The 17,203-nt window shown below is 53.7% G+C and overlaps 1 protein-coding gene across 2 annotated transcripts in view; it reads left to right on the plus strand.

Moving 5' to 3' along the window:
* The window catches only part of ARHGAP26 (Rho GTPase activating protein 26), a 103,680-nt gene that overhangs the window by 61,675 nt on the left and 24,802 nt on the right, over positions 1-17,203 (plus strand). For both annotated transcript variants that reach the window (XM_063413947.1, XM_063413946.1), the window contains exons 17-19: positions 268-373; positions 13,151-13,310; positions 14,652-14,790. In XM_063413947.1, the coding sequence (XP_063270017.1) occupies positions 268-373; positions 13,151-13,310; positions 14,652-14,790 (405 nt within the window). The remainder of the gene's footprint in view (positions 1-267; positions 374-13,150; positions 13,311-14,651; positions 14,791-17,203) is intronic.

Here is a 17,203-nt window from a genome sequence, read left to right on the forward strand (position 1 = left end):
GAGTGGCTCTGGGTGCAGCCAGCCCTGCCCTGCTCGTCCTGCTGCTCACATGGCATCTGCTCTCAGCTCCCTGTTCCAGCCCATTAAGCCTCTTCCTTTGGAAACAGCTGGATGGAGTTCACAGGAAGGAGCAGCACCGTGGGGAGTATCTGCAGTGCCTGGGAGTGGGATGGAGCAGCTCCCTGGGATGTCTGTCAGGGACAGCGTTAGGCCTCTTCCCATAACAACCCCCCAATGTGGAGATAAATCATCTTCTGTTCCCTGCAGAACTGGAGAATCAGGAGTCCAGGGTGTCGGAGATCCACAGCCTCGTTCATCGGCTCCCGGAGAAAAACAGGCAGATGCTGCACTTGCTCATGAACCATTTGGCAAAGTACGTTTATGACTGATGTGTTTTTCTCTCCTTTTTCCATTTCCTCTGAAAGTTAATAGTGGTGGAAAAGTTTCCCTGTGTGTGTGTGGTGTTGAGTCATATCTGGTTGGCAACTGGAAACCCGCGTGTGAGTGAACCGAGTGGGGTGGGAGGGGGGATGAGGGAGGGAGGGAGGGAGGGATGGGGACAGGAGCTCCCAGCCAGCCCCAGCCCCGTGGCACACCAGGAGCCCATTCTCTCCTGGGAACCTTGTGTTGCTTTTAGTGACCTGGAAATGGGTTTGGCCACGCAGGCTGTCCAGGAGGCAGAGCGGAGGTGAAGCTCCTCACGTGCTCCAGAGCAAACCTGCCATTGAAGGACTAAAAGTGATTTCTTTGCACAACAAATGACCACTCTGGGGCATATTTTCTGCCTTTATGCACCCTGATGAACCAATATTTTTGTGTTACCTTGAAACTTTGCGAGGACGAAGGAATGGGATAATCTTTTTTCTTTTGGTGGCAGAGCTGACCTGTAATTTCCCATCCTCTTCCTGCTCCCGCAGGTTCCCATGGAAACCTTTTATTAGTGTTTTAGAGTGAAAGCATCATCAGGTGTTTGTGGCAGCCTCAAGGCTGCAGGGTTGGAGCTGCCCTTGCTGTTTGCAGCAGTGCTGCAGGAGCAGCAGGGCTGGGGCAGGGCTGGGAAACCTGGGGAGTGACTTAATTGGGATAACTGCTTAGGAGGAGATCTGGAACAATCCAAGTTATCTCTTTAAAAGAAAAAAATAACAAATGATATTTGAAATAGGCTTAAACATAACTCCAGATGCTTTCTTGTGGCCTGGGCTTGTGTCTGCTCTGTAGGGTCTCTGGCAAGGCTGTTAAAAACCAAATTGCTGGTTTAGGTGTTGGTTCCAAACCTTCTGCATTTACAGGCTGAAGCCAAGGCCCAGCGGTTCCAGGTGCACCCACCAGCCAGGGGGCATTGCCCAGAGCAGCTGTGGCTGCCCCTGCATCCCTGGCAGTGCCCAGGGCCAGGCTGGACAGGGCCTGGAGCAGCCTGGGATGGTGGGAGGTGTCCCTGCCATGGCAGAGTGGCACTGGGTGGGCTTTAAGGTCCCTTCCCACCCAAACTATTCTAGCATTCTGTGATTTTGTATGTGCAGGGAATCTGTAATTGCTTCAGCGTTTTCTGTCTAAAGGAAAAGCCTGGTGATGGCGTAGAGATGTGGAGTCAGGTTTACAGTGGGGTTTGTGCTGCTTTAGTGGGGAAGCAATTCAAACAAAACAAACTGTGTGTGTGGTGGTGTGTGCTATTTTAGGAAGAGAAACAGCTCATAGTGTTATTTAATAGGAAAAAAATTATCTCAGAGAGGGGCAGGAAGCTGAGGAGGGAGAGCCTGCTGAGCTCCCCAGCCTCGGTGCCATTCCTGGGGGAATCCAGAGGCAAAGGCACAGCCAGGCACGGGCTCACAGCTTCCCCTGGGCTGGTCCTGCAGCCCCTGCTCTGGTCAGGAGCAGCACCCTGATTTAAAAGCAGCACCCTGGTCAGGAGCGCCCATGGGGCAGCCGGGGCCAGGGCTCGTTTCCATCCCACTCTTAAAGAGCTGCTTGAGGCTGCAGTGCCATCGAGCCAGATTAAAGACAAGAACGGAGAGAAGCCTTCACATCTGCAGCAGATGTTTGGAGGGAGGGGCCGTGCTGGGCCTGGCTGCCCCGGGGGATGCTCTGGATGGGTGGGACTGTGCAGGGCACCACAGCCAGCATGGGCAGAGCCAAGGGCCCTGGCTGCCCCTGCCACGCTGGGCTGCACTGCTGGGACGGGTTTGTCTCATCTGTTTCTGTCTGGCTTTTTTATTTTAAGTAACATATGAATAATCAAGATTTGCATGTTTATCAGATGAGCTAAAAAAGTATTTCTCACAGTCTGGCTGTGGAGATTTCTGACACTAAAACCAGAACTTGGGCTGAGTCGCTCAAGTAGAGAAAGAGCCTGCCTTGGGTGGTTTCTGACTTTTGTGTTTTTGGGGTGTACGTGCTCTGCTGCACTGATGGGGGATGTGGGGCTCCTCATGTGATGAAGCTGCAGTTTTTATTAACAGTAATAAAACTGGGAAGAAAGCTGAAATGTCAAAAATGGCAGTTGTTAACCCCAGTATCAGACAGGATAAGTGCCCTGCAGGTGGTTCAGCAGTGCCCTTCCCCATGTGGTGGGTCCCAAGGCAGCTGGAGGCCTCAGAATTGGGGTGCAGAGGGACCCACAGAGGAGGGACAGGACAAATCTCAGGAACAGGCACAGACAGGGCAGAGGGCGAGGAGCATTTTGATAGAAAATTATTTTGATTTCTGCCTCTTACTGCATCTCAGAGCCCATTTGTGCTGCCTTCTGCCTCATGTGCAGATGTCCAGGCAGTTGTTCACTATGAGAGCAGGACAGGTCCCATCCCTGCTCCTTCTACCCTTCCAGCCTGAACCTGTCTGGGATTCTGTGATTAAACCAATTTCTTTTAGTGCCAAATAAGTCAAAGTGAAACAGGGTGCCTGTGGCATTGCCAGGCTGGTGGTGGCTGTGCCAGGAGTGCTGCTGAAGTGGAGCTGGTTGCAGAAAATTGCCATTTTTGCTAGTGAAGCTGCAACATCATCCCACATCTCCTTTTTTTGTAATGTACTTTCTCACCCAGGAGTCAATGCTGTGGAGGTGCAGAGCAGGGGGATTTCACTCTGATTATATTTCAGGCATTTAGGGAATTATTTTTCACGCACAGCCATAATTTGACACCTGAGCTTTGTTCTTGTGGCAGCGAGGCCGGGTTCTCCAGCACAGATGGTGCCAGGCTCGTACCCCTTCTGTGGGGCTCCCAGACCCTTCCGTGGGTTGGCACTGCCCCACACAGCCCCACGCAGCCCCTCTGCTGTGCCAGGGCAGGCCCGGGGAGGCTGCAGCCGAGCTGTGGTGCCTATTTAGCAGAATTAATTATCTCCAATCGCTCCAGCTGCGGCCTGGCCGACCCCGCCTGGCTCCCTTGGTTCTGCTGCGGTGGTGTTTTCTAGTTTACGTGTTTTAACCAACATGACAGTGATTGTTATCTCCTGCACAAATTGTTTGCTGTTTATCAGGGCCGTGGTTTCCATGGGCTCTGCGGGGCAGCTGCTGATGGGGATCAGCAGAGCCCTCGCGGGGCAGGGCCGGACACGGAGCCTGGAGGGCTCGCTGCTCAACCAGGGAGTGCTGGCAAAGCACGAGAAGAAACAAATTCCTCCGTGTCTTCTGCCTAAAAATACAACCAAGGCTTGTTTTGCTGGTGGTGGGGCAGCTCGTGCGGCGCTCGGGGCCGCGCTGCCCGCGGAGCCCTGCGGGAGCTGCCCCGGTGTGAGCCGTGCCCACCACGGTGCCCCCGTGCCCACCACGGTGCCCCTGTGCCCACCACGGTGCCCCCGTGCCCCAGGGCCCCCCGGGCACCGTGCAGGGCCACGGGGACAGCTCCCCCAGAGGGGGGACAGCTCCCCCACAACTTGCTTTTCCTTGGGCTGCTGTGCCGGTTTCCCCCGAAGGTGCAGCCGGCGAGGAGGCTGACGCCTCTTGGCACAGCAGGTCTGATTTCATCCCTGTGGCAGCTGTTTATGCTGCTGTCTGGTAACTATTCATTTGCTTGATTTATGTATTGCTTCCAGTAAGTCATTCTTGTCCAGGACGTTCTGGAAATTTCCACTAGCCACCGAGGCCTGTGAGATGCTCGGCTGTCGTGTGCTGCTCGCCTGATTTGGCTGCAGAAGCAAACGAGGAGCAGTCTCTGAGTTGGTGTGGCTGGGCCAGGCAGGGATTCTCCTCACTGCCTTTGGGAATGCCATTTTTATGCCCAGTGCCTGTTTCTGCTCCTTTTGGATCACGGCAGTGCTGGATCCAGGCAAAGCCCTGGAGTTCAAGTGACCCAAAGGATCTGGGTGCTCCTGTGGGTGGTAGAAGGGAGGTGACATGGAAGGAGACTCCCTGTAGGCACAAGCTGCCTGGCAGGAGCTGGGAGAATCCTGCCTGGGGCTTGGCTGTCCTGGCTCAGGTTCATGCTGTGCTCTTTTATCCCTTTTCCTTTTTCCCTAGTTGGAATGAGAAGGGCTTTGAGGTCCCTTTGAACCCAGCCCCTTCTGCTCTTCCATGATTCTGATTTGTGCTCTGGAGCTGGAGGTACCAGAGCCTTGTGGGGAAGAGCAGCACCTCTGGTTTCCCCTTTGCTCTCCTCTCCCTCACGTGTCTTGGTGGAGCTGGTGATGTTTCCTCAGAGGCGAGACAGCCCTGCAGCACTCTGTGCCTGCCCTTGCCAGCTCTGCCTCCCTCTCGCTCTTCTGCTTTTGTTTTTAATATAAGATTCTGCAGAATTACAAACCACCACAAAAAGCCCTGTAGGTGCTTGCTGGGTTTTTTGGGCTTGGCTTCCTGTAATGTGTAAATTAGCAAAAGGTTTTGTTCTGCTTCTACAAATGAACTTTTAACCCCCTCTGTCTGGATTGTCCCTGGAGCAGCTGTGTGGGTGCTGGTAGCTTTTCCTTCCATGCTTCTCTAAAAGGTGCTTCTATTTCATGCAGGCTCTCCAGTTTTTAGCTGGAGGGGAACGTGCCCCAGAGCCTGCATCCCTCACTGGGTTCTTGTGCACCCACATCCTGCACAAGAGTCTGGAGATGGGATAATGGGGCTCTTGGGCTAAAGTGGCATCACCAGCCTGGCTGATGATTTGGCAGCTCGTAACAAAGCAGCTGCTGGGTTTGCTGGGGAGTTTCTGTGGTGGAACATCTCTGCCGAGCTCCTCCTGGCTCTCCAGGAGCAGCACCAGGCATTTTGCATTCCTCAAGTGTCAGTTCTTGTGGGCTTGTGTCTGAATATGGCGTTGTTGGGTAGAGGTTGTTGATAGCACATAATTATCTGGATTCTTTTTAATTGTTTATCACAGTGAAACTGAAACTGGGTATGGAAAGAGATTGAATCGAGAGTGAGCAAAAGATTTCCAATAACTGGTGAGAGTCTCCTTGGTGGTGTCTGCAGACACCGTCCCTGCAGACAGAGTGGGATGAGGATGTCCTCACGAGCACATCCCTTTGATTGCTCTGTATGAGCAGACCCAGCACTGAACCAAACTCATTTAGAGAGATTTTAGTCAGACAGTCTTTCAGCAGAAGAAAGGAAATCAACATTGCCAAGATATGGCTGGGCTGCAGTTTTTGCCAGGATGCTTGAGTGATCTCTGGCCTGCAGAATCACAGAAAGGTAGGGGTTGGGAGGGACATTTAAAGGCCATCGTGTCCCAACCCATGTGTTTGTGGCAGGGGCACAGAGCTGGGGCAGTGAGAAGTGTTTCCAGTCATTGGGCAAAACCTTGTCCCACTGGCAAAAGTGAGAGAAGCATTTTTCCTGCTGTTGTTCACCTTGTGAGCTCTGAAAGCTGCTTATTCCTATATTCCCTTTCTTCCAACACTGTCTTCTAGGAATTCAGTATTTTGGAGGGATGAGCTGCGAAATACCTCTAAGCAAAAAAAAAGGGTCAAGCCCCCTCTGTTGCTCTTCCCCGTGGCCACTGCACTCGTGTGCAGGTGCAGGTGTGCCCCAGGCAGCTCCTGCACAGCCCTGGCCCTGGCAGTGGTTCCCTGTGGGGCCAGGGGAGCTGCACTTGCTCTCCCCGGCGCTGTTGCTGCCGGGAGCTCTCGGGGAGCCCTTTGCTTTGGCGTTTGCTTTGGCGTTTGCTTTGGCGTTTGCTTTGGCGTTTGCTTTGGCGTTTGCTTTGGCGTTTGCTTTGGCGTTTGCTTTGGCGTTTGCTTTGGCTGTTTTCCATGCAGCAGGTTGGAGACTCCGGCGCGGCGCTGGCCGTGGCAGCAGAGCTCTCAAAGGATTCCTTGTTAACCCAGAGCTGCTGTGCCGGGCTCTCCTTGCCCTGCTGGCCGTGTGGGCTTGTTTTTGCAGTGACAGCACCAGTGAGGTCTGGTTTTGGAGGAAAAGCTGCCCGTGCAGCAGGGCTTTGCCTTGGCGCTGGGGCTGGCACTGGGGTGGCAGTGGCACACTTTGCAGCATGGCAGGCCCTGTTCCAGCCCTGTGCCAGGGTGTTTGAGCGTGAGGCCCCTTTGCTGGCTGTGTTTGTGCAGGTGGAAGCCATGGTGACATTTAACATCAGCTCTGCCTGTGGTTTTCACCAGGGTGTCAGTGGAGAGCTGCAGTGCTGCCGTGCCGGGCACAGGGAATGTGCCAGCCTGGTGCCGCTCAGCCCCGGGCTGAGGGCTGGTGTGCAGGGCTGGGATCACTCTGAGACCCCCCTCAAGCTCAGCTTGCCCAAAGCTGGAGAGGATGGCTTTGGAAGCCCCTCTGGCTCAGTCTGGGAAGCTGGAGCAGCGTTGAGCTCCCTGCGTGTTTCCCTGCAAGTCGCAGCACGTTTGGTATTCGCGCTGATCTGGCTCGCTGATACTGAACCTCACATTTGGCCTCGGTGCCTTCTCAGTGCAACATGAGCCCCTTTTTTTTTCCCTGGGAGTGAACCCAAGCATCCAGCTGTGGCCAGATCCAGCCGGGAGGAAAGGCGAGTCTTGTTGGAGCAAGTCAGAGCGCCCGGAATCAGTGCAGGCACAGGTTTGGTCCCAGCTGAGCAGGGAACCCGAGAGCAGCAAGGGTTTTGCATTCAGCGAGTTTCCCCTTGTCTTCACTGGGAGATTTGGTCATTCCCTGGTGATCTGTCCTCCTGCTGGATCCCCTGGCCTCCACGTGCAGTCCTCAGGCTTGGCTCTCCTCTCTGGAGTGGCAGGGCTGGGGAAGCTGCAGGGCTGTGAGCCCTCGGCGTGGCTGCAGGCACCAGGGTTTGTTGTATTCCCAGTGTTCCCCATTCCCACAGTGTGGCTGCAGGCACCAGGGTTTGTCCTATTCCAGTGTTCCCCATTCCCACAGTGTGGCTGCAGGCAGCAGGGTTTGTTGTATTCCCGATGTTCCCCATTCCCAAAGCGTGGCTGCAGGCAGCAGGGTTTGTCCTATTCCCGATGTTCCCAGTTCCCACAGCATGGCTGCAGGCAGCAGGGTTTGTTGTATTCCCAGTGTTCCCCATTCCCATAGTGTGGCTGTAGGCAGCAGGGTTTGTTGTATTCCAGTGTTCCCCATTCCCACAGTGTGGCTGTAGGCAGCAGGGTTTGTTGTATTCCAGTGTTCCCCATTCCCACAGTGTGGCTGCAGGCAGCAGGGTTTGTTGTATTCCCAGTGTTCCCAGTTCCCACGGCGTGGCTGAGTGAGCCCCTTTGCTGCTCTGGACCCCTCTGTCCTTGCAGAGCCCCCTGCACTGGAGCAGCCCGGGGAGGGCAGGCCTGTGCAGAGCCTCGAGGAGCAGGCAGACGAGGGGACGGGGGTGCAATGTGGGAGTGTGGCCTTCCTGTGCATGTGTGCTCTGGCTTGGGAATCGTGGAATCTTTAAAGCTGGAAAAACCCACCAAGATCATCATCTCCAGCCATTCCCCCAGCACTGCCAAGGCCACCACTAGCCCATGTCCCCAGGTGCCACATGCACATGGCTTTTGAACACAAGATAAAGTGGAGCTGGTTGTGCTCCCTGCTTCTCCACGGGCGTCTGCCAGCAGGCACTGCAGCCCAGTGTCCCTGTCACCTCCTTCCATGCACACGTGCCTTTTAGGAACGGTTTAGGAATGTGTGATTGACTGGTTTAGCTGCCTGGGACACCAGTGGGTGCTGCTGCAGCTGGAATTGCATCACCGGTTTCAGCAGCTCTGTGCTGGGTGCCAGTCACAACATTCCTGCAATAAACACCTGCTGTGTTCCCAGCCATCAGAGCATTCCCGAAGCTGGGAAACCCACCGTGGGCTTCAGTGAGAGGTGACTCATCCCCAGGGAGCTGCAGGGCCACCATCTCTGGGGACACAGCTCCACCAGCCCCGTGGAGAGGGGGAAGCTGAGTGGTGGCCAGCCCAGCCCCTCTTCCCTCTCCACCTCTGCACTGATCAGCTGCAGCCCAATTAAACTCAGTAATGTGCAGGGATGAGTGAAACGCACCCAGGAACATTTTCCAGAACTCATTAGATTGTATCCAATAAGTGCCCCCACTTGTGTGTGCTCAGGCTGCCCTGTCTGTCTGTCTGTCTGTCTGTCCCCGGTGAGGTCCAGGTTAAAGGGCTGGGACTGGGAGCTGTGGGGTCCCAGCTGTGTCTGCTGGACAAAGCCCAGCCCTGCTGAGCCTCCCCGGCAGGGGCTGTGCTGCCCCAGGGGCATTTCTGGAGCACAGGGCTGACGAGGAGCACTGAGGGAGCTGGGAAGGGGCTCAGCCTGGACAGAAGGAGGCTCAGGAGGGACCTTCTGCTCGCCACAGCTCCCTGACAGGAGGCTGGAGGCACGAGTGGGAGTCAGCCTCTCTTCCTGGGTAACAAGTGATGGGACAAGAGGAAATGTCCTCAAGTTGCAGTAGAGGAGGTTCAGGTTGGATATTAGGGAAAATTCCTTCCTTGGAAGGGTTGTCCAGCCCTGTCACAGGCTGCCCAGGGAAGTGGTGCAGTCCCCATTGCTGCAGGGATTTGAAGCTGTGTAGATGTGGCACCTGAGGACATTGCTTAGTGGTGGCCTTGGCAGTGCTGGGGGAGCAGCTGGGCTCAGTGATCTTGGAGGGCTTTTCCCACCTGAATGATTCCATGATTCTTTGCACATAGTTATGGGAACAGGGCTGGTGGCTCTGGAGCCACAGGTGCCTCTCCACCCAAAGTGCTGCCTCTACTCCCTCTGCTTTTTACCTCCCCTGTATGTCCAGAGTCAGAGGTGTTTAATTTCTATCAAACTACCCAGAGCAGCCTAAATAATTTGGGGATGGCTGGCCTCTGTGTGGTTGGCTTTTCACGTTAAACAGAAGCTCTACTGCTTCTGGTGGCAGACAGGGGATGGATTTTTACCTGTAGCAAGAGGAATGAGCTGCATTATTTTCCATCCTGTGAGGACTTGCTAGGCTAGCCACAACAAGCACTTTGATTGCAAAGGTTTGTCCCAGGCATGGAAATAGAAACACTCCAGACTTTCCTTTTGTTCCCTTCAGATGGTTTTTTGCTCAGAGATTTTGTTCTGAATCAGGAAATATGTTTGAACTAATAATGGCACTTTTGGCTGAGGTTCAGATATGTGCATTCTGTATATAAAATATGTGTTTAGATATAAAATACACACACAGCAGTTTATGCATATATAAAAATACATATATAAAATACATGTAGGAAGTCATTCCAGACACGGGAGGCAGGAGTTCTGTGGGAGCAGAGCCAGGAGCCTCTGTGGCACCCACTGGAGCTCCGACCACACTGGAATATTTACTGTTCCCTGCTTCCCCTGCACTGAACCTTGGCTACCAATTACCCCGTATTAAATTGTGTTTGGTCATGGCAGTGATTATACAGTATCCAGGCAACCCGGGCATAATCTAATTTAACACCCAACGTGGATTTAGCCTGCTCCTGCTCTCCTTTGTTGTGCTCAAAGGGAGTGAGAAGTGAGCAGTGTCCAGGGGGTGGCCTGGGGCACGGAGCTCCCCTGGGCTGTCCCCAGGGCATGGCAGGGCTGGGTCCCAGTGGCACCAGCCGGGTGCTGCCCGTGTCCAGCACGGCTGCTGGGGCAGCACGGGTGGGTCAGGGGTTCATGGGGCTGGCGAGGCAGAGGTGGGCACAGACATCCCCTGGCCAAGGGGCTCTGCCTGTCCCACAGCCCCAGGCTGAGCTCCCACCCATCCCCGAGGGATGTGGGACCCCCATTCTGCCAGGAGAAGGGTCAGCCCAGAAAAGTCCCAAACGTCCCAAAGCCAGTGACAGCCTGGTCCAGGGACCCCCAGGCAGGGGTGAAGTGAGGAGGTTCTGCACATTCCTCCATCAGTTGTTGCTTTCTCGTGTGCTGGAAGTGACTCCTGTAAAGTGGGGAGCAGGAAAAGGACCTGTAGAAATGAACGACAGTGCAGTTCTCTCAGAGTGCATCAAGGGCCGGAAAGACACAGCAGGTTAAAAGGAAAATACAGTGAATGCTTGGAAAACTTCTAAAGAGCAGCTCGGGAATGGCACTGACAGTCCCTGCCCAACAGCCCCAGCATTAAGCCCACTTTGGGCTGAGAGCACCCATCTTTAGAAACTGCGGCGTTATTTCCTAGTACAAAGGATGATGAAGAGGTATAATTTAGAGTAAATTATCCTGTGGGTAATGGATGGGGAATTTGAAGGATGTGAAAGGTGAATCATGTTTTGGAGCACGGCTGTGGTGACCTGGTACAGGGATAGCTATTGCTGCAAAAGTACCTGGGGTGCAGAGCAGGAGTTCAGGTGCCGCTGAGGTTTATTCTAGAAAGGAGCCAGATTGCTCAGCTGCAGAGCAGCTCCCACGCTTCCAGAGGCAAACCAAAGTACACTGAGGAGGGGTTTGGTGTGGAGGCGAGGGCCAGCACGCCGTGGGTGAGTGGGCAGTGCCTGGGCAGGCCCGTGGCTGCTGCTGTGGGACCATGTCCTGCCTGGGAAGCCATTAATAGCCCAGTCTGAAATAATTACCAGGACCACGCTCAGCTGCCTCCCTGTAATGAGCTGATGACAGTGCAATTTATTAGAGTGATGTAGGACATGGTAACGGTAATGAGAAATGGAGGCACCTAATTTTGTGCGACTTAGATCAATTCAGTTGTTTTTTTATAAATGAACATTGTTTTACTAACCACAGAAGATCATTAAAATTATTATTTTATTAGTGCTTTTGAAAGCCATTTGGGCTGCAGCTGCGTCTTTCCATATCCAATTAGGAGCATGTGAAGTGTGTCTGAAATGCAATTTTGCAATGCAAAACTGTCATTGGGATTTGTGAGTGATGTGGGTGGGAGTGGGGGGTAGGTTTGAATCCCCATATAAGTATTATTTAATATATACTGTTTCTTATTGAACTTGTTCTGCCTTTCTTGCTGCTCCACGAGGTTGTGACTCCCTATGGAGAGTTTGTTTCCCCTCCCAGCTCAGTGGTGCTGGCGTGGCCATGAGCAGCCTGGCGAGCTCTTGGCTGTGCTGAGGATGAGGATGGGGCTGGGAGAGGCTCTGTGCCTGCCCGGGGTGGGGTGGCCAGCCTGGCTGGGTGGCAGTGTGAGCAGCACATCCCCTCTGCTGGGGCTGTCACCTCTGGGGCTGTCACCCGTCTGCCCCAGCCTTTTACTGACAGTGGAGGTTTCCCGCAGGCTGTGATCAAATATTCAGAGCTTCCTGGCAGTGGGGCAGTCACGGGGAAGAGGGAGGTCCTGCCAGCTCCCCAGGGCTTTGGCCAGGGCCTCCCCACTCTGGGGCTGGATCCCAGGCACTCAGTGGAGGGGACAGCTCTGCCTGGTGCCCAGGGATGAAATGTGCACCAGCAGGAGGCTTCTTGCCCAGGCAGTGAGCAGGGCTGGTGTTGCTGTTGGGGGGAGCTAAGCCAGCAGCCCTGAGCCCCCCTTTGTGATGAGACCCCTGTCTGCTGCCTTAGGAGTTATATATATATATATATATATATATATATATATAGGGATGAGTTCCTTGCTGGTTCAGGTGAGATTTGGATGAAAAAGGATGAAAATCATCTTTTCTTTTTAGGCAGCCTGAGCTTGCAGTGTGCTGAAATATGCTGAGCTTGGACATGAATGTCTTGACCCTGAGATCAATGGTAGAAACTCATGGCAATAAATTTTAGGGTCAGTCCAGCAAGTGAGTCTGAGTCTCACTGTGTGCTGGCCTGCTGCATTCATCCAGGGAAACAGGAGAGGAAGTGAAGGGAAAGACACAAAACCCCCTCAGGCTGCAGCTGTGAGAGCACAGCCTGCAGCCACCACAGTTCCTGGTTGAAGAGGTCAGGAGCAAACCACAAGAAAGGCTCCTGGAGACGGGGCTGCAGGGCTGCACTGCAGGTCACAGGTGCCCTGGACGTGTCCCCAAGTGACTCAGCAGCATCCAGGGCACCTGGTGAGCTCTGTCCCAGCCTCAGCCAGGCCTCCCTGGACAGCCCAGCATGGCCCAGGAACACCTGCCTGTGTCCCTGTGCCTGTGTGCCCTCGGGGTGAGGCAGAGCAGAGGACGTGTCCCTTTAGGGCTGCTGGGGCTTTGCACCTCCAGGACCAGGAGCTGCTCCAGGGTAACCCCTCAAACACCAGAACCAGGGTGCCACATCCTCAGTGGGAGCTGCTTCACTCTGCTGAGCTGGTCTGTGCTCTCCTGTGAACTAGAAGAATTGGGAGGTGGTGAGGAGGAAGGCTTGGGTGTCACCGTGTCCCTGGGTCCCCATCCTGTGGGGGGTCCCCGTGCCACAGGGAAGGGAACACGTGGGGCACGGGGATCTGGGGGCAAAGCCCCATCTTGGCCTCCCCGCCAGCCTGGCTGGGCCAGAGGGGACTGACCTCTGGTGCTGGAATGGCTGGGAAGGAATTGGCCTTTGGAACATATGAGGTCACTCATTGAGTTGGAGAGCAGCATGTGTCAGAGGTCCAACAATTTGTTTTCAGAAGGATTTTAAGCATTAATGATTCAAGATGTTTTCCTGGGAGTGGTTTGCAGCATGAGGCTCAGTGGCTGGCGTGGGGCTGAGGTTTTGTGGGATTAGTTAATTCATGGGGGCTGAAAGGTCTCCAGGAACACAACAGTTAATTTTGTACTTTTCCACATGGGTGAGCCTTCAAGGAGCTCACCAGGAGCGTGAAAAATGTAAACAGTGTTGTAAGCCTTGTGCCAGCCACGAGGCAGGGAAGGCAGGGAGGGGGTTCCCTGTGGATTAGTTCCATCACCTACTTCATTTTCTTTCTCTTTTTTTTCCCAGAGTTGCAGATAATCACAAGCAGAACCTGATGACTGTTGCTAATCTGGGTGTGGTGTTTGGGCCGACGCTGCTTCGACCTCAAGAGGAAACAGTGGCTGCCATTATGGACATCAAATTCCAGAACATTGTGATTGAAATTTTAATAGAAAACCATGAGAAGGTAATGGCTTCCCTTGCTTCTTTCATGTCAGTAATTTATGGAAAGGAATTGGTCTCTCTTTGCCCATGGCAGCCCTCTCTCCCCATGGCAGTGGCACCACGGTGGGGCTGTGCCAGGGAGGGGGCAGCTGGCATCTCCTTCTTGGGCTGTGGTTGTGTAACCAGTGCTGCTGGTAGCCAGCCTTGTTTATGGTCATCCCGGTGTGAGTCAGCATGGCCATGTCTCCGTCACAGAAATTCCCTTTCTCCTCCCTTGCCACTGTTTAATAGGAATTTGTCCTTGGTTTCAAGAGAGATGAACGCTAAGGCAAACCAGTGAGATGCACACCTTGGCTGGCTCCTGCTTTGCTGACTATATCCAGGTTTATCCAAGTACTGGCTTTATCCACAGTTTTGCTCTGAATTTGCTGGCCATGGATGCTGTGGTCTGTCAGTGGAGCAGGGGTGGCTTGGTGGGGCTGAGGTCCTGGCTGTCCCTCCCTGGCTGCATGTGCTAAAAAATACCATTTTCTTCTAAATGCAGCTAGTTCCCTGTTCATGATCTTTTGTTAGCCTGGTTTTGATGGGAAAGGAGTAATGGATTTGTGTATTTGGGCAGCGAAGGCAGAAGTAGATGCCTTGGATGGGGGGATCATGGCTCTAAGTCCACATCCAGTCCTGTCTTGAACAGAGAGCTGTGCCAACGTGTGCTTTCCCTATTGAGAGCCTGGCTGTGCCAGCTGTCTGTCTGGCAGGGCAGGTAGAGCAGGAAAGACTCTGAGGAATGGGTTTAATGGACTCTAGCAATGGAGAGGACTTTGAGAGAGCTGGTCTGGAGGGCTCGCTGCCCTTGTCTGAGCCTGGGGGTCCAGAAAAGGAGCAATACATAACCAAATATCAGCAACCAACAAGGCTGCTGCTCTTTGGGTTCGTGCAGTTTTAAAATTTTATCCCCTTGAGAAAATGTGATTACTCAGTTTTCTGACAGCTGTGGCTGGAAGTTGCAAAGACTTTCCCAAGCTGGTCTGCAGCCGTGGGAGCGTGGGGCCGGGGTCACGCCGTGGGGGACAGGGGGGCACTGGCTGCCCTGTCTGGGCTGCTCGTCATCACCTGCACCCCCAAAAAGTCAGCAGAGTGCCAGAGCGCCAGGGTTCTTCACAGCTTGCAGTGTGCATTTTGGGTGAGAAAAAGAGGAGTGCAGACAGGGTGGGAATGTGGAATTCAGGAATCTGTCCCCAAAACGTTGCCCTGTTGCGTTCACGTCTTCCTCAGAGGCTGTGGAGTGGCGCAGCCCAGGCAGGTGGGCAGCTGTCCTGTTCCACGGGGTGATGCCAGACAACAACTTGTTTATTATTTTTAACAGATATTTAACACGGTGCCAGAGGCTCCGGCGTCGAACTCGCAGCTGCTGTTATCCCGCAAGAAGAGCATGGAGTCGAAGCCGCCGTCGTGCAGCGAGCGGCCGCTGACGCTGTTCCACACAGCCCAGCCCAACGAGAAGCGTGAGTGCCCCAGCCCTGCCCCTCCTGCCTGGCACTGTCACTGCCGTGCCAGCCCTGCCTGCTCTCAGGGGAGGGCTGATCCCATAACAGGGCCAGGCTCTGGTTTCCTCCGCTGTGGAATCTCTCCCGGCATCCAGGCCCTTAACCGGGGCTCGACGCGAGGCTGCCCTACACGGGTAAAGTGCTGCTGTCCCCTCCCCTCCTGGCGGGCCCCTGCGTGTCCCCTTCTCATGTTCCTGGCCCGTCATCGCTGCCATCAGCTGCGGCACGCGGGTGCCACACCTGTGGCAGGGGCAGCCACCCCCGGCGTCCCCACGGGCGGCCCTTTTGGGATGCCCTCGGGCACTTTGCCTTTTACAGACAGGAAAACTCGGCCAGGAGGTTCGGCATTTTCCTGAGGATTATGTACCGTGGCAGTTTAAAAATGCTGGAGCTCATCTTTCCATTTCTGTCACTAATTGGTGCTCCAGATATTTGGGTGAAAGAGCCAAGGCCCCAGCCCTGCTCACGGGGTGGCAGAAATGTGTCTGCTCAGGCTGGTGTTTCGTGTTACAGAGCAAAGCCGGGTCCCAGCCTGGTCCTTCCTGCCCCTGTGCTCCTGCAGGCAGCCAGCTGCACACGGGGAGCTCTCCCAGTTTGGTCAAAAAGCAGGGGAGTCTCCTGGTGAGCAGGACAAGCACAAGAGGAGCGAGGAGCAGGGGAGGGCGGGGGAATGCCGGCTCCCCAGGGTGCACAGAGTGGTGCTGTGGACTTTGCTGACTCTCAAAACATGTGGGTTTGTCTGATTAAGTTACTGTTAATTACCAGGCACTCTCCTTTCGGCGGGTGTCGGAAAGATCCGCGTGGGTTTGAGGAAGCAGTGGTGGCCCCAGAGCGTGCTCTGGAAATGGTGTGGGACGACTCTCGGTGAAGCCTCAAATATCAAAAGCTGCTTTTGAAAACTTTCAGCCCAGTAATTTATTTGCTGCTAACTAAGCAGTGGCTTGTCAGCCTCCAGAGCCTCTGTGTGCCATCCTCCCCGTGCCTGGGAGAGGAACTGAGCTCATTTCTTTATTTCTGCATTTATTTATTCCCATGTGAAGCAACATTCTCTTGTTTTTTCCTCCTGACAGTCTATAACCTCCTGTGTCTTTGGGAAGTCTCTGCTGTTTTATTTGACTTCCCTGCTGCACATCACGAGAAATATGTGAGGTTTCCTTTCTTCTTCTTTTATTCTTCCTTTCCTTTCTTACTGGACTGGAGACAGACCAGGGCTCTTAAATTGGGGTGAAGCACAAGGGCTTAGTCAGCAGCTCAAGCCCAGTTGAGCACCACAGAAGTTGAAAGTTGAAATTGAAGCTAGAAATGTTCTAAATGGGAGCAGGGTGCACATTTTTTAAGACTGGGAGCAGTCTGACATAAAAAGAAGTGGAGTGGGACAGTGGATTTTCCATCACTTGAAATCTGTTCATCAAAGTCCAATATCTTTCTGAGATTTTCATTAGCACTCATCATACCAAGCTGTGACTAAGTCAAAAATTATCACAGGAAGCAGATTAGATAATGGTGATTAATCTATGATTATAGTGATTATTTTGTTGTTAAACGTTTACATTTTTATCCACATCTGACCCAGGGAGTAGCTCTTGTGACACAAGTGTCACCAACACAGCAAACACCATTTTGTTCCTTATCAGTTCTTTTGTCATCCCCTCTCTGGTCCCTGGGGTCACTGTCACCAAAGTGCCCTGGATCAGTTACCAGGCAGAGCCCTGCCCCAGCACGGTGTCCCTGGAGACAAAGGCTCTGCTGAGGCTCCATGGCTCTGCCTGTCTGATTTCCCACTGGAGGTCTGAAGTTTGGGCAGGGGGTGAAAGGCTCTTCTTTTCTCTGCGTGCTGGAAATGCTCTTGAGCTGATGGGCAGCTCTGCTCTTGTAGCTGTAAGACCAAATTAAATCTTCCAGCAAAGAATCCTTCACAAGAGCTTTCAAAAACATGAAGCAAAGTACAGTTTCAGCCTTTTAAAAAGGAGGAAATCAAATTAAGTAGGAGTTTCAGATTCTGCCCTTCCTCTCGCTTCCCCTCGAGCCGAGGCCCTTCCAGTTCTGTGGCTGCTGAGGACTCCGAGCTCGCTCCTGGCGTGTGGCTGCTGTGGAGATTACAGGGACAATCCACCCTGAGCTGCCAAGCTTATGGAGATTATTCCCAGCCTCCAGCCTTGGGCAGAAGATGTTTGCCAATAATGAGCTGGTGTCAGTCCTCACTCTGGGGGCTCAGGGCGGCTCCTCGGGCTGGCCGGGCTCAGCACAGGCAGTCCCTGCTGTGTTCAGGTGGCCTCTCGTGGGCTGCCTAAAACCTGCTCTGGCAGATGCAAAAACAGAGGGATTTGGGGTTTTTAGGTCCTTAGACAGCTTTCTTTCTTTCTTTTTTTAT

The sequence above is a fragment of the Prinia subflava genome, chromosome 16, assembly GCF_021018805.1.
Source record: "Prinia subflava isolate CZ2003 ecotype Zambia chromosome 16, Cam_Psub_1.2, whole genome shotgun sequence".
NCBI lineage: Eukaryota > Metazoa > Chordata > Aves > Passeriformes > Cisticolidae > Prinia > Prinia subflava.